Source organism: Pan troglodytes, chromosome 20 (assembly GCF_028858775.2).
Source record: "Pan troglodytes isolate AG18354 chromosome 20, NHGRI_mPanTro3-v2.0_pri, whole genome shotgun sequence".
Lineage (NCBI taxonomy): Eukaryota > Metazoa > Chordata > Mammalia > Primates > Hominidae > Pan > Pan troglodytes.
Window position 1 is genome coordinate 6,998,892 of NC_072418.2, and position 25,185 is coordinate 7,024,076.

At 54.4% G+C, this 25,185-nt stretch overlaps 2 protein-coding genes across 10 annotated transcripts in view; both read right to left on the reverse strand.

The window, feature by feature from the left end:
* Nucleotides 1-666: 666 nt before the first annotated feature.
* MYDGF (myeloid derived growth factor) lies at nt 667-16,634 on the reverse strand. 2 transcript variants are annotated; one of them, XM_054674008.2, is made up of 6 exons: nt 16,366-16,632; nt 14,792-14,842; nt 11,100-11,161; nt 6,636-6,717; nt 5,898-5,970; nt 667-1,402 (listed from the first exon to the last, which is right to left on the reverse strand). In XM_054674008.2, exons 1-6 carry the CDS (start codon nt 16,537-16,539, stop codon nt 1,377-1,379), a joined length of 468 nt encoding a protein of 155 aa, XP_054529983.1. In that variant the 5' UTR covers nt 16,540-16,632; the 3' UTR covers nt 667-1,376. The 2 variants fall into 2 exon arrangements, with proteins under 2 accessions (XP_054529983.1, XP_016790225.1); XM_016934736.4 differs by lacking the exon at nt 667-1,402 and adding an exon at nt 3,518-4,058 and having other exon boundaries at nt 16,366-16,634.
* Nucleotides 16,635-20,909: 4,275 nt separating this feature from the next.
* The window catches only part of DPP9 (dipeptidyl peptidase 9), a 50,382-nt gene continuing 46,106 nt past the window's right edge, over nt 20,910-25,185 (reverse strand). For 7 of the 8 annotated variants that reach the window (XR_010153674.1, XR_010153671.1, XR_010153672.1 and 4 more), the window contains one exon: nt 20,910-22,344. Coding sequence is in view for 3 of the 8 variants with exons in the window: in XM_009434411.5 (XP_009432686.4) it covers nt 22,252-22,344 (93 nt within the window). In the remaining 5 variants the exon portion in view is untranslated. The remainder of the gene's footprint in view (nt 22,345-25,185) is intronic. The other variant, XM_063801026.1, reaches the window with a different exon arrangement.

Genomic DNA, 25,185 nt, shown 5'->3' on the forward strand with positions numbered 1-25,185 from the left:
ATGCCGGCCACCACCAGGAGCTGGGAGAGGCCCAGGGCAGATCCCCCTCAGCCTTGGAGGGACCTAGCCCTGGCCACACCTTCATCTCAGACTTGCGGCCCAGCGAACTGAATGAGAATAAATGTGCGTGAAGCCCCTCAGTCCACAGGATGTGGTCCTGGAAGCCCCCACTCAAGAAGGCTCCAGTGAATGCTGGCACGTCCAGCCAGGATGCCTCCGTGAAGCTGGAGACCTCTGCCCTGGGTTGGGAGGGGAAACTGCTCCAATCCAGGGACTGCCACATGGGAGGGGACGGAGCGTGCCCACCTCCCAGGGGTGAGGGGGGACCCACCTGAGATGCGTGCACATTTTATTTATTTATTGTTTTGAGACAAAGTCTCGCTGTGTCACCCAGGCTGGAGTGCAGTGGTGAAATCTCGGCTCATTGCAGCCCCTTCCTTCCAGGCTCAAGTGATCCTCCCACCTCAGCCCCGGGTAGCTGGGACTACAGGTGTGCACGAGCACACCCGGCTAATCTTTGTATTTTTTGTAGACAGAAGGTCTCACCATGTTGCCCAGGATGGTCTCGAACTCCTGGGCTCAAGCGACCTACCTACCTCGGCCTCACAAAGTGTGCACATTGTAATATCGTGATTTCATATTTGGAGAATCAGCAACCAACCAGCCAACCATGTTGCTTTTATAAGACAGAGCTGAGAAAGCAAAGCTTGGCTGTCGTCTTGGCTCTGGTACCACCACCGAGATGCGGGCGATTCTCAGCTCAGGGCGTGGAGGCGTGGTGTGGGGGAGTCTATTTGCCATTTTTGTTTGTCAGCAGGGGGCAGGGGTTCTCAAAGATTGCAAAATGCTGCTGCAGGTCAGGAAGGTTATTTTGGGTGCCTGTGGGGGAGGTGAAACGAGGTCCCATGACTGTTTTGCAGAACCTTGTCTGTGGAGGGTAGAGGTTGCGGCAGGGGCCTGTGGGCCTTACTTGGTGAGAAGGTAGGTCTAGCTGGCTCCATTCAGTATTTGAGACATTTGGAATTTGTCTGCATTTAAAACCAAGAGATCACACACACCCGTCTGGATTTGGAGTTTCTCTTGAAAACTCGCCAGTCCGGCCGTCTGAGCCTGCACTGACGCCTGGTGAAGCTGTGCAGGGGCCACCCCTCTCCCTTTTGCCTCTCCCTGGCCTGCTGCACTCACTGATAGGAAATTCTGACCCCAGACTCGGAGCAGCCTTCCCGTGGTTCGGTTTTTGCTTCCGCGAAAAAGCCAAAGGCCTTGGCCAGAGAGCCAGCTGTTCCTACCTCTACCCCACGCTTCCAAGGCAACCTTCTCCACTTATCTTAGGCCGAGAGACAGATCTTCAAGAACGTACATGGATCCTGATTTTCTCACGAAGTCCCGATGGAACCCTGTGCTGTTGAGACATCAATGTGTAAAACTCTCTGTGTCCCTGTTGGGCTGTCCAGACAGTCTGGACTCTTTTAAATTTGGGATTTAATTAAAGGAAACAAACCAAATAGAACTGCGGAACAATTTAAATAAAAGCACACACCAGCCTGGGCGCAGTGGCTCATGTCAGTAAACCTAGTGCTTTGGGAGGCCGAGGCAGGAGGATCACTTGAGCCAAGGAGTTCAAGACCACCCTGGGCAACATAGCGAGACCCTATCTCTAAAAAAATATATATATAAGGCCAAGTGCAGTGGCTCACGCCTGTCATCCCAGCACTTTGGGAGGCTAAGGCAGGCAGATCACCTGAGGTCAGGAGTTCAAGACCAGCCTGGCCAAGATGGTGAGACCCCCATCTGTACTAAAAAGTACAAAAATTAGCTGGGCATGGCGGCGGGTGCCTGTAATCCCAGCTACTTGGGAGGCTGAGGCAGGAGAATCACTTGAACCTGGGAGGTGGAGGTTGCAGTGAGATGAGATCGTGCCACTGCATTCCAGCCTGGGCAACAGAGTGAGACTTGGTCTCAGAAACAGAATAAAAAAATAAAAAATTATAGCCAGTCAGGGTGGCATGCACATGTGGTCCCAGCTATCTGGAAGGATGGCTTGGACCCAGGAGGTTGAGGCTGCGGTGAGCCGAGATCGCACCACTGCACTCCAGCCTGGGTGATGGAGCAAGATCCTGTCCAAAAAAAAAAAAAACACATATGCACACGTAAGGTCAGAGGGGAAGCTCCTGTGTGTCCCGAGATGCCCTGATGTATGCTGGTGCATCAGGCCACCCGGGCATCATCCTTGATGACAGCCAGGGATCCAGAAGCTGTGGGCGAATCCCAGCTGACCAGGAGAGAGTCCCCCTACCTTGGCCAGGGTACTGGTGGTGGGCACTGTTTCCCACGGCCTTTTCTGCACAGGAGGCCCTGGCAACCCTGTCGTGCTCATCTTCTGGGCCCTGTGGAGCCTCAGAGTCAAGAGCTGGAAAGCCTCCTGGCCCTGGCGGGGGGGTCTTCAGACCTCAGAGCACTGCCATTCTTGGTCTAGGGGCCCTTCCCGCTGATGTGTGCGGCTGTCAGTCCTTTCCTCATGTGGTGGCATCAAGTGTGTGCTGGGAAGTCAAGGCTGGCTGGTTCTTTTTCTTTTGAGACAGGGTGTCACTCTGTGGCCCAGGCTGGACTGCAGTGGCGCGATCTTGGCTCACTGCTGCCTTGGACTCCTGGGTTCAGGCGATTCTCCTGCCTCAGGCTCCTGAGTGGCTGGGATTACAGGTGTGCACCACCACACCTGGCTAATTTTAAAATTATTTATTTTTTGGTAGAGATGGGGGTCTTGCTATGTTGCCTAAGCTGGTCTTGAACTCCTAGTGTCAAGAGATTCTCCCACCTTAGCCTCTCGAAGTGCTGGGATTCATAGGCGTAAACCATCCTGTCTGGTCTGTTTTTGTCTTTTAGTCACTGTTGCAACCCAGCTTCAAAAAACTAAGGGAGGCTGGCCACAGTGGCTCATGCCTATAATCCCAGCTCTTTGGGAGGCCGAGACAGGTGGATTGCTTGAGCTCAGTTCGAAACCAGCCTGAGCAACATGGCAAAACGCTGTCTCTATCAAAAGAAGATGCAAAAATTAGCCGGGCATGGTGGCGTGTGCCTGTAGTCCCAGCTACTTGGAAGGCTGAGGTGGGAAGATTGCTTGAGCCCAGGAGGTGGAGGTTGCAGTGAGCCGTGTTACACCACTGCACTTCAGCCTGGGTGACAGGAGAAGACCCTGTCTCAAAAGAAACAAACTAAGGGAAACCAATGCCCCAGGCTGCAGAGAGCAGGTCGGCCTTGGAACATCCTCCTGCGCTGGGGCCTGTGGCAGCCACAGAAACCCGGGTGTGAATTCACAACATGTGGGGGACCCAGGGACAGCGAGTGCCAAGGGGGGAAGGGGGCAAGTTCACATACAGCCACCTTGGGATCTAGCGCTTTGATGCCTGCAGAGAAGTCCCACCCAGAGACACCGCCCACCCGCCCACGGTGGGGCAGTGTCAGCCGCGTCTGAGCTCATGACCCGCAACGGCCAGCCGGGAGGGCCCAGGCTGTGGGGTTGCTTTTTAATGTTCTTATTTATTTAAATATGAAAAAAACATTTCATCTCTTCCCAGTTCATCTGAAAGGAGGTCCCCTGGGTAAACATAGGAAAGCAGTTCTGCAGGCTCATGAAGGATGCTCGGCCGGAGGTCGGGGGGAGCATGGCTGCTTTCCCCAGCGTAGCCCCCATGTTCCCCACCCTCTTTGTGCCCCGGATCTGCGATCCTGAGTCCAGAAGAGCTCAGCAGGAAGTGGGAACTGAGAAGCTGTTGGGAGCCAGGAGGGCCCTGGACCCTCTGTTCTCTGCCCCAGGGCTTCAGCCACCCTGCAAGCCCCTCCGGACAAGGCAACGTCAGCCCAGGTAGAAAACTTAAGAGTCCCTCCTAGAAAACCAGTGATGTGCTGGCCCTTTCAGGGCCACAGGCCCCTTCAGCTTCACCGGAGATGAGAAGGTGCCACCCGCAACAGGGCTGCTGGTCACAGCTCAGTGCGCGATGCCTTGGCCACAATCACCAGCTTGGACAGCTCAGCTTTGAATGCCCCGGGCCTGTGAGCCACTGCAAGAAAGAAACACATGGTTGGGCCCTCAACATTGAAAATTCTCAGAAGTCTGGAGGATTTGGGGTGGGGCCCATGGTGGGGGCTGAGCAGGGAAGGGGAGCAGTCTCCAAAGCAGACTCCCATGTGAAAAGGCCCCAGGCACTGAAATTCTTACGGGTGACAGACAGGAAAACGGTGATGTGGAGGGTAAGGTCGGTGGGGCTAACATAGATGGCAGGCAGCAGGAAGCCACAGAAAGACCTGAGGTGGGAAGAACCCTGGTCATTTGTGCCATGTTGTCAAGAAGAGATGCAGAAAGGGGCCAGAAGAAGCCCAGGAAGGAGATGATCCCGGCCTGAACAGGATGCAGGGTGGGTCAGGCTGCAAGACCTCCTGCTCAGTGGGTGAACCTGTCTGAGGCCCTCATGACACTTCAGCAGGGTCAGAACTCTGACTTCCACTGCTTCACCCAAGTCTCCTGGCCCTACCTGCTGTGTCCACTCCCTTGGCTCCCACCCTTGCCCCAGCTTGGCACCTCCGATTCCTCTTTCTGCTTAGCATTGGCGCCATGCAGCTGAATGTGGCTTGAGGACACTGGTGCTGCTCAGGCAACCGAAGAAGGACCCTGATGTTTCCCAGTGACCCCTGCAGCCTCCCCTCGGCGTGCCACAGTCCCAGCCTCAAAGCCCTGATGGTTTCTACTTTATTTCATTTATTTATTTTTTAAAATTTATTATTTTTTTTTGAGATGAGAGTCTTCCTCTGTTGCCTAGGCTGGAGTGCAGTGGTGCAGTCTCGACTCACTGCAACCTCCTGCTCCTAAGTTCAAGAGATTCTCCTGTCTCTGCCTCCTGAGTAGCTGGGATTACAAACATGTGCCACCATCCTTGGCTAATTTTGGTATTTTTAGTAGAGAAGGGGTTTCACCATGTTGGCTAGGCTGGTCTGGAACTCCTGGCCTCCCAAAGTGCTGGGATTACAGGTGTGAGCCACCATGCCCAGCCCTGTTTATTGTTTTTGAGACAGAGTCTTACTCTGATGCCCAGGCTGGAGTGCAGTGGTGCGATCATAGCTCAATGCAGCCTCGACCTCCTGGGCTCAAATAATCCTCCCACCTCAGCTTCCTAAGTAGCTGAGACTACAGGTACACACCACCATGCCCGGCTAATTTTTTTTCTTTTTGAGACAGAATCTTGCTGTCTTCCAGGCTAGAGTGCAGTGGCACAATCTCAGCTCACTGCAACCTCCACCTCCCAGGTTCCAGCAATTCTCCTGAATAGCTGGGATTACAGGTGCGCACCACCACGCCTGGCTAATTTTTTGCATTTTTAGTAGAGATGGGGTTTCATTATGTTGGCCAGCTGGTCTGGAACTCCTGACCTCAAGTGTTCCGCCCGCCTCGTCCTCCCAAAGTGCTGGGATTACAGGCGTGAGCCACTGCGCCCAGCCTGATTTTTAAAAAAATTTTGTAGAGACAGGGTCTCGCTATGTTGCCCCGGCTGGTCTTGGCCTCCTGGGCTCCAATGATCCTCCCACCTTAGCCTCCTGAGCAGCTGCGGTAACAGGCATGAGCCACCGCGCCCAGCTAAGATAAAGTTCTAGTGGCACACAGCCACACCCACGCATGGACATACTGTCTGCAGCAGCTTTGTGCCACAATGGCACAGCTCTAGACAGAACCCACAGTGCCACAAAGCTGAAGATATTGACGAGGTGGCCTTTATAGAATCAGTTTGTGGATGCCTGGTCTACAGTCTCCAGGACCCCTATGGCTGACCCCCCTCTCCAAACTGCCCCGATTGCCCACCCTTGGATGGGGGTGGCGTCACCTCTACCCCATCCCCATCTTTCCGTACCTGCTGTTTTGGTCACTTCAAATTCCTCAGTTTTCAGAGGGACATCACTTTCTCTTTCAAATGCGGCTTTAGACTGAAAAAGAATGAGTGGAAACTTTACCAGGGCCAGTTCAGTGCTCATGATTAGGAAAACGATTGAGTTTGCTTTCCAGAGAAGCACAGACTAAAGCTTTGTACTTTTACTAGAGATGGAGAGGAGACTTTTTTGTTTTTGAGCCAGGACCTCACTCTACTGTCCAGGCTGGAATGCAGCAGAGCAATCATAGCTCACTGCAGCTTCAAAGTCCTGGACTCAAGTGATCCTCCTGCTGCGGCCTCCTGAGTAGGTGGGACTATGGGTGCATGCCAACACGCCTGGCTATTTTTTTTTTACTTTTGGTAGATATAGGGTCTTGCTATGTTGCCTAGGCTGGTATCAAATTCCTGGCCTCAAGCAATCCTCCTGCCTCAGCCTCCCAAATTGCGGGGATTACTGGCATGAACCACCGCGCCTGGCCTGGAGAAGTCTTTTCTGGCATATACAAGAGAAGCCAGCAGCAACAGGTTACCAAACCCCCGTGCCCCTGGCCTGGGGGCGTCTGTGTGCCAGGTTCCTGCAAGTTACACACCCTACCTCTGCAGGATTCGCTGTCCCCTCTCCTCCCTGTCCCCATGGAGCCCTCTTGTGGCAGGACATCTCACAGCTGCCCCAGTGCACAGAAGCCACACCCGGAGCCTGCCCCACTCCAAGATACTCACGTAGGCCATGGCGTACTCGATCTCAGCGCCCCGCACCTCCGCCTTGAACTGTGTGAAGTACAGATAGGACTTCCCCTGGGGCCTGCAGAGGAAGAGGGGGCGAGGGAGTCAGGCCAGGGCTGCTGGGTCTGGGTCTGTGTGCCCTGGAAGGAGCCCCGCCAGGGACTCGGGCTGGGGTCAGCAGGTCTCGTGCCTGCTTCTCAACATGGACACCATTCCCAAGCACGAGCACCTGCTGACTGGGAAGGACGGATGGGGCCCTCTCAACAGCAGACCCTCTTTCTTTTGTGCCAGAATTTTTTTTTTTTTTTTTTTGGAGACGAGTCTCACTCTGTTGCCCAGGCTGGATGGCAATGGCACAATCTCACTCACTGCAGCCTCTGCCTCCTGGGTTTAAGTGATTCTCCTGCCTTAGCCTCCCTTGTAGCTGGGAGTACAGGCACCCACGACCACATCTGACTAATTTTGGTATTTTTAGTAAAAACATGGTTTCACCATGTTGGCCAGCCTGGCCTGAACCCCTGACCTCAAGTGATCCACTCGCCTCAGCCTCCCAGAGGGCTGTGATTAGAGGTGTGAGCCACTGTGCCTGGCCCCTTTGTGCCAGAATGTTCTTCCAGCTCATTGATAGACACGCCTCTCTCCCCTGTGGGCTGGGAGCTGCTCTGGGACAGGACCCCATGTCCATTCACTGCACATGGCTTCTTGGTTGCTGACAGCAATCCAGGTACTACGACAGGGGCTGGGGCTGGGCAATGAGAGGCCAGTAAAGGCTTCTCAGAGGGCATTGACTAGGAAGTACAGGAGTTAACTTAAGAAGTGGGGAGGATCATCTGCCCAGGTCTCTAGAAGGCTGCTAACGGGGGCTTCTAAGGAACTGGAGTGGCAGAAGGTGTCGGAAGGTGACAGCAGGGGATGATGGCATCTCTGGTGTGAAGAGAGTGTGATGGGGACGGAGGGGTAGCAGGGGGGCCATTTCTGTGGAAGCCCTGGCTGGGGTTCTATGTGCATGGGTGGGGTGGGGGTATCCAGGGAGCCCTAGATTCTTCTTTAAGCCCTAGCACTGCCAACAGCCCTGGTCAGGGAGGGTCCAGTCACTGTCTGAGATGAGGAGGCCTGGGGTGGCAGGTCTCCGGGGCTGAGCATGCCCCTGGGGAGCTTTTGTGGGGGTTGGACAGGAGGATTCAGGCTCAAGGTGAGCCCAGCCACCATCCCAACTGCTCCAGACCTGCACCTGCGCAGATGCCCTCTGGGGAGCTGGCACTCAGGGGTCCATGCAGGGCAGTGGCCTGCAGAGAGACGATGGCGACCGTGGGCTTCCCCAAGACTACAGGGCGGCCTCTGCAGGGTCTCTCTGGGCTGATGGGGCCTACCTCCTCTCAATGACCCTGCTGATGCCTCCTGGGGCCTTGGCCTGCCTGTGATGCAGCCAGTTCCATGGAGTGGCTGAGAATCTCCCCAGAAACACCTGCTGTTTGTAAAGCGCCCCGCAGGGCACGGCGGGACAACACCCACACGAGGCAGCAAATCACACCCTGTCCTTCAATTAAACGTCGCCACTCCCTGATCTCTGCCTCCCATTTGTCAACGTGCTTTAACCTGACCGCAGTGGTGGAGCTATAGCTTGGACTTCTCCCTCCAAAGTGTCTGCACAAAATAAAGGCTCAAGAAATACCCACTGTTTGGGCTGAGACATTCTGGGCCAAGGATCAGGGAAGAAGGGACAAGATTCCTGAAGCCCCCGACCCCCTCCCCACCGGGGGGCCTGACGGCTTCCTTCCCTTCATGACCTTGCTCAGATCGAGCTGGGATCTAGGCAGTGGGGTTACGAGAATGAGTGGGGCGAGTGGAGCCGGGATAAGCCCATAAACCATGAGCCTGACAGAGGATGGCGGCAGGGGCAGAATCGGGCGGTGTCTGGGGAGACTTGGGGAGGGGCTGTGGACCTAGATGCATGTGTGTTCCGGCAGGTGGAAGAGAGTGCACAGCTTTTGTCTGATTCCCAGATGTCTGCACCCCAAGAAGGCTATGAGCCATCAGGCTGGTCCTTCAGAGAACATGCTGGTAAAGACCTGCCTGAGGGGAAACAGCTGGGGCCCCTTCTGGTGGGACACATTCCCCGGGAGATAGCATCATCCAAACCTCCACAGCCACTACCCCACAGACTCCCACACCTGCCACCTGCCTAGCTCGTCCCCAGCCCAGACCTGCACCAGCTCTGCCAGTTCCACCAGGACTCTGCCCAGCACCTTCCTCCTCCTCCTACCCCAGCCAGCTGATTCCACAGCCTCCAATCTGTGCCCTCCCCTCCTCCCTGTCCTCATTTTACACAGCCTCCAGTCTGTGCCTTCCCCTCCCACTCCGTCCTCATTCTACAGCCTCCAATCTACTCTCCCCACCCCACTCCATCCTCATTCTACAGCCTCCGATCTACATTCCCCACCCACCTCATCCTCATTCTACAGCCTCCAATCTACCCTCCCCACCCGTCCTGTCCTCATTCTACACAGCCTCCAATCTACCCTCCCCACCCACCCCATCCTCATTCTACAGCCTCCAATCTACCCTCCCCACCCACCCCATCCTCATTCTACAGCCTCCAATCTACCCTCCCCACCCGTCCTGTCCTCATTCTACACAGCCTCCAATCTACCCTCCCCATCCGTCCTGTCCTCATTCTACACAGCCTCCAATCTACCCTCCCCACCCACCCCATCCTCATTCTACAGCCTCCAATCTGTGCCCTCTCCACCCACCCCATCCTTATTTTACACAGCCTCCAATCTACGCTCCCATCCACCCCATCCTCATTCTACAGCGTCCAATCTACTCTCCCCACCTACCCCATCCTCATTCTACACAGCCTCCAATCTGTGCCCTCTCCACCCACCCCATCCTCATTCTACACAGCCTCCAATCTACCCTCCCCACCCCATCCTCATTCTACAGCCTCCAACCTGTGCACTCTCCACCCACCCCATCCTCATTCTACACAGCCTCCAATCTACGCTCCCATCCACCCCATCCTCATTCTACAGCATCCAATCTACTCTCCCCACCCACCCCATCCTCATTCTACACAGCCTCCAATCTACCCTCCCCACCCACCCCACCCTCATTCTACAGCCTCCAATCTACCCTCCCCACCCACCCCATCCTCATTCTACAGCCTCCAATCTACCCTCCCCACCTCATCCTCATTCTACAGCCTCCAATCTACGCTCCCACCCACCCCATCCTCATTCTACAGCCTCCAGTATACCCTCCCCACCCACCCTGTCCTCATTCTACACAGTCTCCAATCTGTGCTCTCCCCACCCACCCCATCCTCATTCTACAAAGCCTCCAATCTACCCTCCCCACCCACCCCATCCTCATTCTACACAGCCTCCAATCTGTGCCCTCTCCACCCACCCCATCCTCATTCTGCACAGGCTTCAATTTGCGCCCCACCCCCAACCCCCGACTCCATCCTGGTTGGTGCCTGGAGGGGCTCCCTGCCTCAGCCTGCCTCCTTTAGCCGGGGGGATCTGAGCTCCACATGTTCCTGCAGGGAGCCCTCTGGAATAGGACTCAGCCAGGAAAAGAAATGAGGCTGACACGGGCCTCAGCACGGATGAGCCTTGAGGACGTCACGCTCAGTGAGAGAAGCCAGACACCAAAGGCCACACAGGGAAGGTTTGACCCCATTTCTATGCAATGTCCAGGACACGCCCATCCACAGAGACAGGAGGGGGATGCGTGGCTGCCATGTGCTGGGAAGGAGAATGACTCTGATGGGAACAGAGTTTATTTTCAGGGGATGAAAATGTTCTGGAAGCAGAGGTCTGGCTGCACACCTCTGAGAAAGTACTCCATGCAGCTGAATTGTGAGCTTAAAATGCTGTGCTTTATGGAATTTTATCTCAATTTTTAAACATTGCCAAAAAGGGTCAGGCATGGTGGCACACGCCTGTAATCCCAGCTACTCAGGAGGCTGAGGGAGGAGAATCGCTTGAACCCAGGAGGCGGAGGCTGCAGTGAGCCAAGATTGCTCCACTGCACTCCAGCCTGGGCAAAAGATGGAGACTCCATCTCAAAAAAAAAAAAAAAAAAAATTGCCAAAAAGCCCTTTGGTGAGTTTGTCTCACCCTTAGGGGAGGGTGGAGCCCCTTGGGGCCTTCCTGGGCCCTGGTCCACGCTCCGCACCCTCTGAGCTGCTTCTCCTTTTCCTGGGACCTTGCCCCGCACAGGCTCCCCCCGTCTCCCCCAGACCTTCTCAGTCTCTGCATCAGTGCACTTCCTTGGGGAGCACTCCCACCCCAGCGATCCTGCCACCCCCCACCTGCACATGCATGAGTCTCTCTGCTGGTCTGTCTTCCCCTCCAGGGGTGCAGCCCTCGTTCCCTGCCTTCCAAAGCAGCTCCTGAGGCCACAGGGCAGGCCAACGGCAGCCGGAAATGCCATCCCCACCCCGAGTCTCACCTCCAGATGGTGCAGGTGAAGTGCTGGTGGTCTTCGCTGGTCCCCAGACTCATCTGCCATTGCTGGGGAGAGAAGACAGCGCGGGTCAGCCCTGGACACACAGCTGCTCTCGGAGCCTTCTAGGTGTGCCTCTGATTCTACAGTCAGGCCACCTCTTCTGTACCTCCCAATTCAGGGGCTGGCCACTAAATCCCCTGCCCCGCCCTCCTGGTGGCCTGGGGTTTGCTGTCATCTGTGATCAGGGAGCCTGCCTGCACCACATCCTTCCCATAAAAGTGGTGCCTCTAATGAGAACTAACCCAAAGTGGCTCCCACGGATGGGGAAATAGGAACAACGCTGTTTGTTTGTTTGTTTGTTTTCGAGATGGAGTCTCTCTCTGTGGCCTGGGCTGGCGTGCAGTGGCACGATCTCGCCTCACTGCAACCTCTACCTCCTGGGCTCAAGCGATCCTCCCACCTCAGCCTCCCAAGTAGCTGGGACCACACCCAGCTAATTTTTGTGTTTTGTAGAATCACTGTCTTGCCATATTGCCCAGGCTGGTCTCAACCTCCTGGCCTCAAGCAATCCTCCCACCTTGGCCTCCCAAAGTGCTGAGATTACAGATATAAGCCACCATGCCAGGCCTAAGAACAACTCTTAAACATATAAATAGATGTCCAGGCCGGGCGCGGTGGCTCACGCCTGTAATCCCAGCACTTTGGGAGGCCGAGGCAGGCAGATCACGAGGTCAGGAGATCAAGACCATCCTGGCTAACATGATGAAACCCCATCTCTACTAAAAATACAAAAAATTAGCCGAGCGCGGTGGTGGGCGCCTGTAGTCCCAGCTACTCGGGAGGCTGAGGCAGGAGAATGGCGTGTACCCAGGAGGCGGAGCTTGCAGTGAGCTGAGATCGCGCCACTGCACTCCAGCCTGGGCGACAGAGCGAGACTCTGTCTCAAAAAAAAAAAAAAAAAAAAGATGTCCCATATCATTTATGAAAAATAAAGAAACGCAAGCTGAATTATTGTGAGATACCTTTTTCTCACAGGTCAGAAGGGCAAAAGCCCTCCTGTCTGCTAACACACCATATGGGTGTGAAAACCAAGACTATTCCAGGTTGTCGGTGGAGCTGCAACAGGTACAAGCAAAATGGAAAATGCAGGCTGGGCATGGTGGCTCATACCTGTAATCCCAGCACTTTGGGAGGCCGACGTGGGATGATCACTTGAACCCAAGAGTTCAAGACCAGCCTGGGCAACATAGCGAGACCCCATCTCTAAAATGACGGGCCTCTTGCATGATGTTACCACCGGGGAACCTGGTTAAAGGGTACTTGGATCTCTCTGTAGGATTTCTTGCAAGTGAATGTAAATCTACCATGATCTCAAAACATACAGTTTTACTTTTTTTTTTTTTTTTTTGAGATGGAGTCTCGCTCTGTCACCCAGGCTGGAATGCAGTGGTGCAATCTCAGCTCACTGCAACCTCTGCCTCGTGGGTTCAAGCGATTCTCCTGCCTCAGCCTCCTGAGTAGCTGGGATTACAGGCGCGTGCCACCACGCCCTGCTAACTTTTGTATTTTCAGTAGAGATGGGGTTTCACCATCTTAGCAAGGCTGGTCTCAAACTCCCGACCTCAGGCGATCCACCTGCCTTGGCCTCTCAAAGTGCTGGGATTACAGGTGTGAGCCACCGCGCCCAGCCCAGTTTTACTTTTAAGAAAATGGACCCATGAATCCCACTTCTGGGTGGTTTTCCCACAGATGTAACTGCACTTGTACAATGAACCCTGGCCAAGGTTATTCACGGACTGGGTTGGAAGTAACCCTCAATCCATTAGTACGGGATTGTCAACTCCACACGTCCATGCAATTGAAGTGCTTTACATAGGATACAGAAAAATCTCTAGGAGGCCGGGCGCCGGTGGCTCACACCTGTAATCCCAGCACTTTGGGAGGCCGAGGCAGGCCGATCATTTGAGGTCAGCAGTTCAAGATCAGCCTGGCCAACATGGCGAAACCCATCTCAAGGTGTTGACCGGGCTAGGCTCTTACTGGTAGCTCAAGATCCTCTTCCAAGCTCTTGTGGTTGTGGCAGATTTCAGTTCCTCTTGGTTGCGGGACTGAAGTCTTCATTTCCTTGCTGCCAGCCAGAGGCTGTTCTCAGCTCCTAGAGGCGGCGTGTATTCCCTGCCCTGCAGTTCCCTCAAGGGCAGCAGTGGCGTATGTGTCCATGTGCTTCAAATCACCCTTTTTTTTTGAGACAGAGTCTCGCTCTGTCGCCCAGGATGGAGTGCAGTGGCGCGATCTTGGCTCGCTGCAAGCTCCGCCTCCCAGGTTCACACCATTCTCCTGCCTCAGCCTCCCCAGTAGCTGGGACTACAGGTGCCCACCAAAACACCCGGCTAATTTTTTGTATTTTTAGTAGAGACGGGGTTTCACCGTGTTAGCCAGGATGGTCTCGATCTCCTGACCTTGTGATCCACCTGCCTCGGCCTCCCGAAGTGCTGGGATTACAGGCATGAGCCAGCGCGCCTGGCTCGCCCGGCTAATTTTTGTAGTTTTAGTAGAGACGGGGTTTCACCATGTTGGCCAGGCTGGTCTGGAGCTCCTGACTTCAGGTGATTCGCCAGCCTTGGCCTCCCAAAGTGCTGGGATTATAGGCATGAGCCACTGTCCCCGGCCCAAATCATCTTTACTGGCTCTTCTGCCACCAGCTGGAGACAACAGCCAGCAAGGAAACCGGGACCTTGGTCCCTGAACCACAAGTAACTGAATTCTGCCAACTAAGAGCTTGAAGGAGAGGATTCTTCTCCCAGCCCAGAGACTTTTTTTTTTTTTTTGAGACAGGGTCTTGCTCTGTTGCCCAGTAGCACAATCACGGCTCACTACAGCCTTGACCTCCTGGGCTCAAGCGATCCTCCCACCTCAGTCTCACAAGTAGCTGGAACCACAGGTGCACGCCACCACGCTGGGCTAATTTTTTTATTTTCTGTAGAGATGGGGCATGAGCCACCATGCCTTGCCTGTGATACCTTTATTTATTTATTATTTATTTTTTGAGACAGAGTCTCGCTCTGTTGCCCAGGCTGGAGTGCAGTGGCACAATCTTGGCTCACTGCAACCTCCGTCTCCTGGGTTCAAGTGATTCTCCTGCCTCAGCCTCCTGAGTAGCTGGGCCTACAGGCATGTGCCACCATGCCCAGCTAATTTTTGTATTTTTAGTAGAGATGGGGTTTTGCCATATTGGCCAGGCTGGTCTCGAACTTTGACCTCAGGTGATCTGCCCGCCTCAGCCTCCCAAAATACCTTGAGTTTGGTTTTATGAAGCACACAGCTGAGCTGACCCAGACTTCTGACCTACAAAGCTATGAGATAATAAATGGGTGCTGTTTTAAGCCCCTAAGCTGTGATAACTTGTTGCACTGCATATAAAATACAACATCCTAACAGATGCTCATGGGGATGGCAGACTCCCATCTCCCCTCCCTCCTTCTGTCCAGACATTTGCTTGCTCTGTGGAATAATAACAGCAGAATCTGTCGTCACTGTTTAATGCCAATACTCTCCCTTTTTATTGGTTTAGGAAGAGTTATTCAATGAGTGTAAGGTGATATAGGTGAGACCCAACCCTGCTGTCTGCTACAGAACATCTCCATACAACAATGGATACTGTCACAGTAAGCTAGAGGGAATTTTGAACAACTCACCTCATTGGTCCCTCCTTGAGAGGCGTAAGTGAACATACACGTATATTTGTCCTAGAGAATGGAAGGAAAAAAAAGGTTTGGTAGAAGGAAATTTTTATTTTGTTTAAGAGACGGGGTCTTGCTGTCACCCAAGCTGGAGTGCAGGGGCACAATGACAGCTCACTGCAGCCTCGAACTCCCAGGTTTGAGTAATCCTCTTGCCTCAGCCTCTCAAGTAACTGAGACAATAGGTACGCAACCACCACACCCGACTAATTTTTTTTTTTTTTTTTTTTTTTTTGAGGCAGAGTCTTGTTCTGTCGCCCAGGCTGAAGTGGGATGATCTCAGCTCACTGCAACTTCTGCCTCCCGGGTTCAAACGATTCTCCTGCCTCAGCCTCCTGAGTACTTGGGATTACAGGCACCTGCTACCACACCTGGCTAATTTTTCGTATTTTTGTAGAGATGGGTTTTGCCATGGGACCTGGACAAGTGAAAACTTTTCTGAGCCTCTAGTTTCTCTCTGTTTCTCTTTTTTATGTGAAGCATTTTCTCATCTGTAACTTGGGCCTAACATATAAAGGACTTGGCATCACACCTAACTATAAGGAAGTAGTCAACAAACTGGCCTGGCACAGTGGCTCACGCCTGTAATCCCATCACTTTGGGAGGCCGAGGTGGGCGGGTCACCTGCGGTCAGGAGTTCAAGACCAGCCTGGCTAACATGGTGAAATCCCATCTGTACTAAAAATACAAAGATTAGTAGTCCCAGCTACTTGGGAGGCTGCGGCAGGAGAATGGCATGAACCTGGGAGGCAGAGGTTGCAGTGAGCCAAGATCGCGCCACTGCACTCCAGCCTGGGCGACAGAGTGAGGCTCCATCTCAAACAACAACAACAACAATTATCCGGGTGTGGTGGCACACGTCTGTAATCCCAGGTACTGGGGAGGCTGAGGCAGAAAAATTGCTTGAACCCAGAAGGCTAAGGATGCAGTGAGCCGAGATCCCGCCACTGCACGCAAGTCTAAAAAGAAATAGTCAAAAAACAGTAAAGATACCGTTATTACAGGCGGGGAAAGGGAGGCTGAGAGGGGAAGGGACTTTGCCGACAAGCTGAGTACAGGGCTGAGGGCCCGGCCTCACACCCTCGGTGAGGGGGGACCTTGTGCAATGGAAGGAAGGAGCACTTCCTCCCTCTTCGGAGCTGCAGCGACTGATTTCCTTCAGGCCCAGGAGGGCAGATGCTCTTTAGCCTCCTGCCGCTCCCATCACTGACCCCTCCCCACCTCTGCGTCTGGAGGACAGGGGTGCCTGGACACTCCAGGCAGGCGACAGGTGACAGGTGATCACGCCCCCTCAACGCCGCCGGCGCCCACAAGGCCCCGCTCCCTATGAGTTCAGTCCTGCCCCAGTGATGACCCCGGCCTCACGGTCCCGCGCCCCCCACTCAGCCTCCGACCCTAACAATCCGCACCCCTTCTTCAGTACCCACCTCCGCGGTCCGCGCCCCCTCCTCGGGCCCCGCCCCCAATGCTCCGCGCCCCCTCCCCGGGCCTGCCAGCACTCAAATATCCGGGACGGCGGTGGCACGTACCCCCGGGCCCACGTTATGGGAGAAGGAATGCACGACGCCTCCGGGCCGCACGTCAAACGCCACCGTCGTGGGCTCGGACACCGCCTCCGCCGGCCTCAGCGCCACGGCCCCTAGGAGCAGCGCGGCCCACAAGCTCGCGCCGACGCCGTTCCACCCTCCGCTGGGCGCCGCCATGTTGGACTAGGGTCCTCAGGGCAGGCGCGGGTGGACGGGGCGCGGCGAGGGACACGTGGAGCGTCCGCCGGAGGCCACGTCGGCGTCGGCTGTCCACGTGACCCGGCACGCCCCGCCCTGTCCACCGCCCGGGGCCACCATCTTGGGGGCGGGACTTTGCCGAGGGGGCGGGGCCGCCGAGGGGGCGGCCTCGTACCCTAGGGACCCTGCGTAGCCCGGCGATCCTTGGAGGGTCCCTCAGGTGGTAATGGAGTTCGTTTTGGGGTCTCAGGGTCCCTCACCAGCCGTGTGACTGACTGCAGCTCTTTCAGTTAGGAGATGTACAGGGAGTGAGGGAAATCGAAGGTCACCATTAGGCGAACTTCTCATAATCGTTGCAGCCAAGGTGTGTGTGCATCGATATTCAAAATTAGCAGAGGGAAAGTAGGATGAGAAGCAGGATGCTTGCTTTTGTTTCCCTCTTGTTGCCCAGGCTGGAGGGCAGTGGCGCGATCTCGGCTCACTGCAATCTCCGCCTCCCAGGTTCAAGTGATGCACCTGCCTCAGCCTCCCGAGTAGCTGGGACTACAGGTGTTCACCACCACGCCCGGCTAATTTTTGTATTTTTAGTAGAGACAGGTTTTCACCATGTTGGCCAGGCTGGTCTTGAGCTCCTGACCCCAAGTGATCCGCCTGCCTCGGCCTTCCAAAATGCTGGGATTACAGGTGTGAGTCATCACGCTCGACCAGTCTGTGTATTTGTTAATAGGATTATGTGGGTGTTCACTTGCTGGCTTTGATAACCTGGCTTGTCCTAGGGGTTACAGACGATGTTCACATTAGGGGGAGTTGGATGAAGCGTATTAGGAAACCCTACAGTTTCTGCAGATTTTCTGGGAGGCAAAAATTATTTCAAAATAAAAAGTTAAAAAGAAAATAATCCCTACCTCAAGGAGTTGTTGGGAGGAGTAAGTGAGGGAATTAAGTTCCCACACCGGGACGAATGAACTGAGAATTATATATTGTAGCTATTGCTATCATTAGATCCCAGGTTTTCAACTAGAGAAGGAAGTCATTCTTTGGTTACAAATGGCTTAACATTTCAAGAAAACACCAGTGGCCAGGCCTGGGGGGTCAAGAATTAAGCTGGTGTTTCTAGTCCTTCCCAACTGGCAAAAAACAGAATCCAGAGAGAAAACGTCATAGATGACTCCTAAGATGGGTTATAATTCACCCTTTGAGGAATTAAATCACTCTACTCCATAGCTACGGAGGGTGGTGAGCCCCAGGGAGGTGAGAAGGATCCCAGTGGAGGCTGACTCCTCTGCCAATGACAGAAAGTCCAAGCCAGTTGCCTTTCTGCAGTGGCAGCCTGTTCTAAATTGGGATACCTGCTTGCGTTAGGAAATTTATTGGCCGGGCGTGATACTTCATGCCTGTAATTCCAACCCTTCGGGAGGCCAAGGTGGGTGGATTGCTTGACCTCAGGAGTTCTAGACCATTCTGGGCAACATAGTGAGACCCCATTCCTATATATATATTCATATATTCATATATATATTCATATATATTCATATATATATTCATATATATTCATATATTCATATATATTCATATATATTCATATATATATTCATATATATACTTATATATATATTTAAATATATTTTAAGATTATTTTTTAAAGATAGCCGGGCATGGTGGTGGGCGCCTGTAATCCCAGCTACCTGGGAGGCTGGGGCAGGAGAATCTTTTGAACCCAGGAGGCATAGGTTACGGTGAGCTGAGATCATGCCACTGCACTCCAGCCTGGGTCCCAGAGCAAGACTCCGTCTTAATAAATAAATAAATAAACAAACAAATCTCTTCCTCCATGCAGCTGTCTGTTCTGGACCCATGAGACACTGTCTCCATAAACTGGACAAGCACAGTGCAGCCCTGTTCCTTAGGTGAGTGACACAGCACGGTTCCACTGATGGAGTCCCCATTACCTTACCACGGTGTTCAACTTTCAGCCTGTCACCATGAAGGATTCGATGCATGGCCGAGCTCTGCGGCTAACAAGGAATTTCAGTTGTGAGCTGTTGGGAGTCTGCTACGGAACCCAGGCAGGTTGTGCGTATGCGTGTGCATGCGTGTGTGTGTTCTTTCCAGAAAGGTTTGGGCCCCAAGTTTCACCCACCCACCACAAATCATCACACTAAAAGGATTAAAAGAAAAAACAAGGCTGGCCCCAGTACTTTGGGAGGCAGATCACTTTGAGCTCAGGAGTTTAAAAACTGCCTGGGCAAGATGGCAAGACACCGTCCCTATAAAAAATACAAAAACATTAGCTGGGCATGATGGCTTGTGCCTGTAGTCCCACTTACTTGGGAGGCTGAGGCCAGAGGATGACTTGAGCCATGGAAGCAGAGGTTGCAGTGAGCTGAGATTACACCACTGCACTCCAGCCTGGGTGACAGAGCGAAACCCTGTGTCCAAAAAAAAAAAAAAAGGAAAGAAAGAAAAAGAAAAGAAAACAAGGCTGGACACAGTGGCTCTTGTAATCTCAACACTTTGGGAGGCCAAGGTGGGAGGATCACTTGAGCCCAGGAGGTCGAGGTTGCAGTAAGCTGTGATTATACCACTGCATTCCTGCCTGGGTGACAGAGGAGCAAACAACAAATTATTCCACAGATCCCACTAATCATGATATGAAATCTGTCAGTCCTAAAGGACAAGATGCGATCACACAAATATTAGATTTTTTATTTTTCTATTTTTTTAAAATTTGAGACAAGGTCTTGCTCTGTCGCCCAGGCTGAAATGCAGTGGTAGTTTCAGCTCCCTACAGCCTTAACCTCCTGGGCTCAAATGATCCTCCCACTCAGCCTCCCAAGTAGCTGGGATTACAAGGCATGCAACACTCACCCAGCTATTATTATTATTTTTTTTTTGTAGTGATGGGGTTTATGCCATGTTGCTGTGGCTAGTCTCAAACTCCTGTGCTCAAATGATTCGCCCACCTTGGCCTCCCAAAGTGCTGGCATTATAGGTGTGAGCCACTGTGCCTGGCCTCCTTTTTGTGTGTGTGTGTGTCTGTGTGAGACAGGGTCTCACTCTGTTGCCCAGGCTGGAGAAACCTCCTCAGCTCACTGCAACCTCCTCCTCCTCCAGGGCTCAAGTGATCCTCCCACTGCAGCCTCCTGAGTAGCTGGGACTACAGGCGTGCACCATTGCGCTGGGCTAATTCTTCAATTTTTAGTAGAGATGGGGTTTCACCATATTGCCCAGGCTGGTCTCAAACTCCTGGGTTCAAGTGATCTGCTGGCCTCAGCCTCCCAAAGTATTGCGATTACAGGCGTGAGCCACCACACACGGCCTTTTTTTTTGAGGCTGATCTCAAATGCCTGGGCTCAAGCCAACCTCTCGCCTTGGCCTCCTGATCAGCTGCGATTACAGGTGGAGGCCACTGTGCCTGAGTCCCCTAAATATCATTTTGTACTGGAATTTTTTTCTTTTTTATACTTCCTTTTTGATGTTGTTGTTGTTGTTTTGGAGACTAGGGTCTTACTTTGTCACCCAGGCTGGAGTGCAGTGGCATGATCACAGCTCACTGCAGCCTCGACCTCCCGAGACTAAAGTGATCCTCCAGCCTCAACCTCCTGAGTAGCTGGGACTGCAGGCATGCGCCACTACACCCAGCTAATTTTTGTTTTTGTAGAGCCAGGGTTTCACCATGTTGCCCAGGCTGGTCTCCAACTCCTGGACTGATGCAATCCACCCCTCTTGGCATCCAAAAGTGCTGGGATTACAGGTGTGAGCCACCACGCCCGGCCTCGTATGTTTTTTTAAGCCCCCCCCCCTTTTTTTTTTTTTTAAAAAAGTGGAAATTTCCAAAGGATGGAGCAAGTGGATAAGCAGGGCAGTCCATCCCTGCTGTTAGAAATGGAGCCCACATGCCCCGCACGTTGCCAACAGGGTCTGCTGGGTGTCTTGGCTGCTGGGACGATGTGAGGAGGGCCTTGGCCTGTCGTGGTCCTCAGGGTGCAGAGTCTCAGGTAGAAAAGGAGGTGTTGGCTGGGGGAGGATCCAGCGTGGAGGATGCTGTAATTTGGGTTGTGCTGAGGCTCTGGGGAGCCCGGAGGGCCAGTCCAGGCCACACACGACAGCCAGAGCTGAGTCCCTGGAGACCGGTAGACCTTCCTAGACCAGCGAGGACAGGACTACCCTCATCAGGTGGCTGGGGCCATCCTCTGTGGGTCAGTCTGATCAGGGCATGGTGCCCAGGCAGCCCCAGCACCCCAGGAGTCCCCACAGATGGCAGTGCCCTTCTGCCATGTCTTATCTGTTGCCCCCCGGAAGCCCCTCCCACTCAGGAGCCCCAGGACTTAGAAGGAACCTCAGGCAGGTGACATGTTTCCAACTGGAATCGTTTAATGTGTCTACTTCTTCCACGCATAATTATAAAAGAATAAGAATCGACAAAAATATTTTCTTTCCATAATATGTAGAGGTGGTTTGTTTCTTTTTTTTTTTTTTCTTTTCTTTTTACTTTTTTTTTTTTGCCCGCCCCTGGCAGAGCTCTTGGCGGGGAGGGAAGGGGAGGGGGAAATATAACCCTGAGGTGGGGATGGTTCAGCTCCCAACCCCGGAACCCCTGGTGTGTACGGGTCAGGCAGACACATGTGGCTGGGCGGCTGGGCTGGGGAGGGGACAGCCGCCACTGACCAGCAGAGCGTGGAAGTTCGGTGCGTTTCAGTGCCTGCCTGAAAGCTTGGGGACAGGAGGGCTGTCCACAGGTGGTGCCCCCCACGGGCCCTGGCCGCTTCTCCTGTGGGGCCCGCATGACCCTCTGCTCGGGCTTGGGAAGAAATGGAGCCTACCAGGTGCTGGGTTGCAACCCCGCTGCCCGGTGTGGACCCCGAGTCTAGATTTAGGCACCCCTTGCTTTCTGTCTTTTATTTTTTATTTATTTTGAGACAGAGTTTCGCTCTTGTTGCCCAGGCTGGAGTGCAATGGTGCGATCTTGGCTCACCGCAACCTCCACCTCCCGGGTTCAAGCGATTCTCCTGCCTCAGCCTCCCGAGTAGCTGGGATTATAGGCACGCGCCACCACACCCGGCTAATTTTTTGTATTTTTAGTAGAGACGGGGTTTCCCCATGTTGGCCAGGCTGGTCTTGAACTCCCAACCTCAGGTGATCCGCCCGCCTCAGCCTCCCAAAGTGCTGGGATTACAGACGTGAGCCACCGCGCCCGGCCTGTCTTTTAAATAATTATGAAAAATATCCTCCCAAACAAAACACAAACATCAAGTGGGGGAGGCTGGCTGGGGGGGACAGGCAATTGCATGCTTGGGTGCTGGGGACGGTGGCTGGCCGGGCCAGGGGACTGAGAGGTCACAGGGAGCCCCAGGCGGAAGGCAGCCCGCTCCTCTGAGTCTCTTCTGGCCTCTCCAGTGCCCATCAGCGTGTGACTTCCTCCTCCCAGAAGGCGGGGAGAGGAGGGGCTGGCCCGAGACCACCATCTCTCTGTCTCGGCAACCAAGAAGCAGCGGACATAAAACCCAAGAGCGTTTAAAAAAGGATAAAAGGCGTCGGGGCGGTGAAGGCAGCGGCTCCTCGGGGCTGGCCAGCGCGGGGCGGGACAAAGTGCCTCACTGGGGCCCGCGGGCCACTCAGTCCCTCCCGCCTGGTTCCCCGCGGAGGCTGCAGCCACTTGTGCTGTGATGTGGCGGCTCCCGGTAGGCAGGCTCAGAGGTATTCCTGTAGAAAGTGCAGCAACGTGACTTCATAGTGCTCGCCCGACTCGGGGCAGCGAATACTGTGTCTCTCGTTGGGGTAGATCTGCGGGGAGACAGGAGGCAGGGCTGGGGGGCGTGGCCGGACCACCCCCGTGTCCTAGGCTTATTCTGTCCTATGCCCTTATTCTGGCTCAGGGCATCCGGGAAGGCGCAGGTGCTCTGAGGCCCAGTGATCTGGGTTTGAATCCCACCTCGGCTGTTGACTTGCAGTGTAACTCTGGGCCTCTCTAAAAAATGGGGTGAATCCGTACCTCACAGTCTTTGGGAGGGTTTGGTAAGACAAAGTTTACAAAACGCCTTGCGATGTGCACGCGCTTGCACAGAGGAAAGATTTAGGAAGAAACCGTTTGCCTCTTTCCCCCAAACCGGCTGACGGGAGACCAACTCATCTCTGTGGAGGTGGCTGAGGCTTCAAGCCTCAGGTACACCTGGTGCCCTGGTCTCGAGCCATTTCCACTTTACCAAAAGGCATGTGACTAGCTCTGGGCCTTAGGACAGCTGCCTTTGAGGATTTGTGAAGCATTTTCTGGGTCCTCTTAGCGCCCAAGGAGGATCAAGCCAAGAGGCAGGCAGTAACATGGAACTCCCCAGGCTCCTGAGACCTGGCCCAGCCAACGCCAGGCCTGGGGGTGGATCCACATGGGGATGCAGGTCCTTCCTCTGGCCACGAAGGAGGGCTCTCGAGGCACTGACGGACAACCCCTATAGCTCCCCACTGCCCCCTAGGGGTTGGTAGGACCAAGGCATGAAAATAACCCCACGTTCTCCACAAAGAACCCCAGGGCTGGCCGGCAGCAGGGGCAGGTGGCCCATCTACGCCACCTCCTGCCAGTGAGATGGGTTTCTGAATCATCCCCTCCTCTCCAGGCTCCTGGTCCCCACTGTTGCCCATCACCCTGGGAATGCACCAAGCCACCCACTGGTTTCCCCTCCTCTACTCTTGCCTTCTTTAATCCATCCCTGGATGAATCATGAGTTTGATGACACCGTCCCCAGCCTAGACCTCTGCAAGGACTTGCCAGTCTGACATCAAGACCAGCTTCCAGGTCCTGCTGCCCCAGGCACTTCAAGGGCCCACTCCTTCCCCAGCCCGGGCAGTGGCACTCCCTGGGGCAGACTCTGCTGCCCTTGACACCAGCCGTATGCACATGTTGTGCCCATGCCTTTATGCCACTCTGGGTCCCAGCTGCCTGGTTACTTTTTCCTCTTGGCTAAGAGGGCAGATAGAGGGTCTGTCTGGCTCCCCAATGAGCTTCCAGACCAAGCCCAAGGCCCGGCATGTGACAAATGTGATTTGTGTATAAAGAGGGCCTGGGGCCGCCAGCTGCCTGGCCCAGATGTTTTGGGGTCTTTGAAACAGAAGGAGAGGTGCACTCTATCTGTCCCACACAATGCCATGTTCCCACCCCACAGTCTATCTCATCTCACGTTCTACTTCCTGTGCGGAGGCAGTGAGACAGGACCCTGGGCCCACCCTGTGTGCTGAATGCTTTTCTTTTTTCTTTGTTTTCTTTTCTTTTTTTTCTTTTGAGATGGAGTCTCCCTCTGCCGCCCAGGCTGGAGTGCAGTGGCGCAATCTCGGTTCACTGTAACCTCCGCCTCCCAGGTTCAAGCGATTCTCCTGCCTCAGCCTCCCGAGTAGCTGGGACTACAGGCGTGTGCCACCACATTCGGCTAATTTTTGTATTTTTAGTAGAGACGGGGCTTTGCCATGTTAGCCAGGCTGGTCTCAAACTCCTGGCCTCAAGTGATCCACCCGCCTCAGCCTCCCAAAGTGCTGGGATTACAGGCGTGAGCCACCACGCCCGGCCTGAATGCTTTTCTGAAGACCTTGTTTGGCCCCAGCAGCCTTCAAGGAGGCCGAGTTATCATGACCGTTTCAAAGACGGAGAAACGAGGTGCAAGGGTGAATGCTGTCCCAGCTACCTGGCCCCTGGGAAGGCAGTGGGCTCGGGTCTCAGGCTGGGAAGAGACATCTGAAGTTCCATTCCAGCCCCGCCTGACATCACTCCCTGGGCTGCTTGGGATGTGGGGTGTCGGTGGGGGGCACCGCCAAGAGATCAGCTCATCACCCCACAAGGTGGCTCTGCCTCCCTCCTGCTCTGCGGCCCCATTTCCCTGCTCTGTTGAAAGGCAACAGGACGCTCCCCACAGGACAGAGCATGCCGAGGCGCCCAGGAAGCAGAAATTGTCTGCAGTCCACAGGTAATAAAACCTGGCCCTCTTGCCTCCAAGATACCTCCTGAATCTCCCGCCGGTACAACTATGGACCACGTCCCACTGTCCCCCACAGGCCATCCACAAAGCAGCCAGAGAAATGTGGGTCAAATGGCAAGCCGCCCAACTCTATGCTCTGCTCACAAGCCCGAGTCACCTCCCACCACCCTCAGTTGGAAATCCAGCCGAAGCCCCGCCCCCGCTGAGGCCCCACCCCTCTATAGCAGAAGCTCCACCCTGCTTACTGAGGGCCCCCCCCTTCTCTAGAGCAGAAGCCCCACCCTCCTCACCGCTGAGGCCCTGCTCCCACACCGAGCCCCACCCTCTCCACTACCGAGGCCCTTCCCCACACCGAGGCCAACCATTTACTGCGGAAGCCCCACCCACCGTAACACTGAAGCCCCGTCCCTCTGCAGAAGTCCCACCCTCCTCGCCATTGAGGCCCCGCCCATAACCATGCCCACCCCTTAGCGCAGAAGCCCCGCCCACCTAGACTGAGCCCCACGTTGCTGCCAAGGCTCCACCCACTCCCCCACTCTCCTCCCGCTCGGTCCCCCAAGCCTGGCTGGCTCCACTCACTCTAGCACCCTTCACTGCTGCCTCCTCAGGGAATGCTTGGCCCCAGCGCCTTAGGAAGGAGCCTGCTAGGGCCTTCAGCACTCAGCGG

Excerpts from the sequence above, each read along its gene's own strand:
- MYDGF (XM_016934736.4), bottom strand. The coding sequence starts at position 16,539 with ATGGCGGCGCCCAGCGGAGGGTGGAACGGCGTCGGCGCGAGCTTGTGG. Across the intron at positions 14,843-16,365 it reads CCCATAACGTGGGCCCGGGG|GACAAATATACGTGTATGTT; the intron begins GTACGTGCCACC and ends TCCATTCTCTAG. Across the intron at positions 4,059-5,897 it reads TGAAGTGACCAAAACAGCAG|TGGCTCACAGGCCCGGGGCA; the intron begins GTACGGAAAGAT and ends TCTTTCTTGCAG.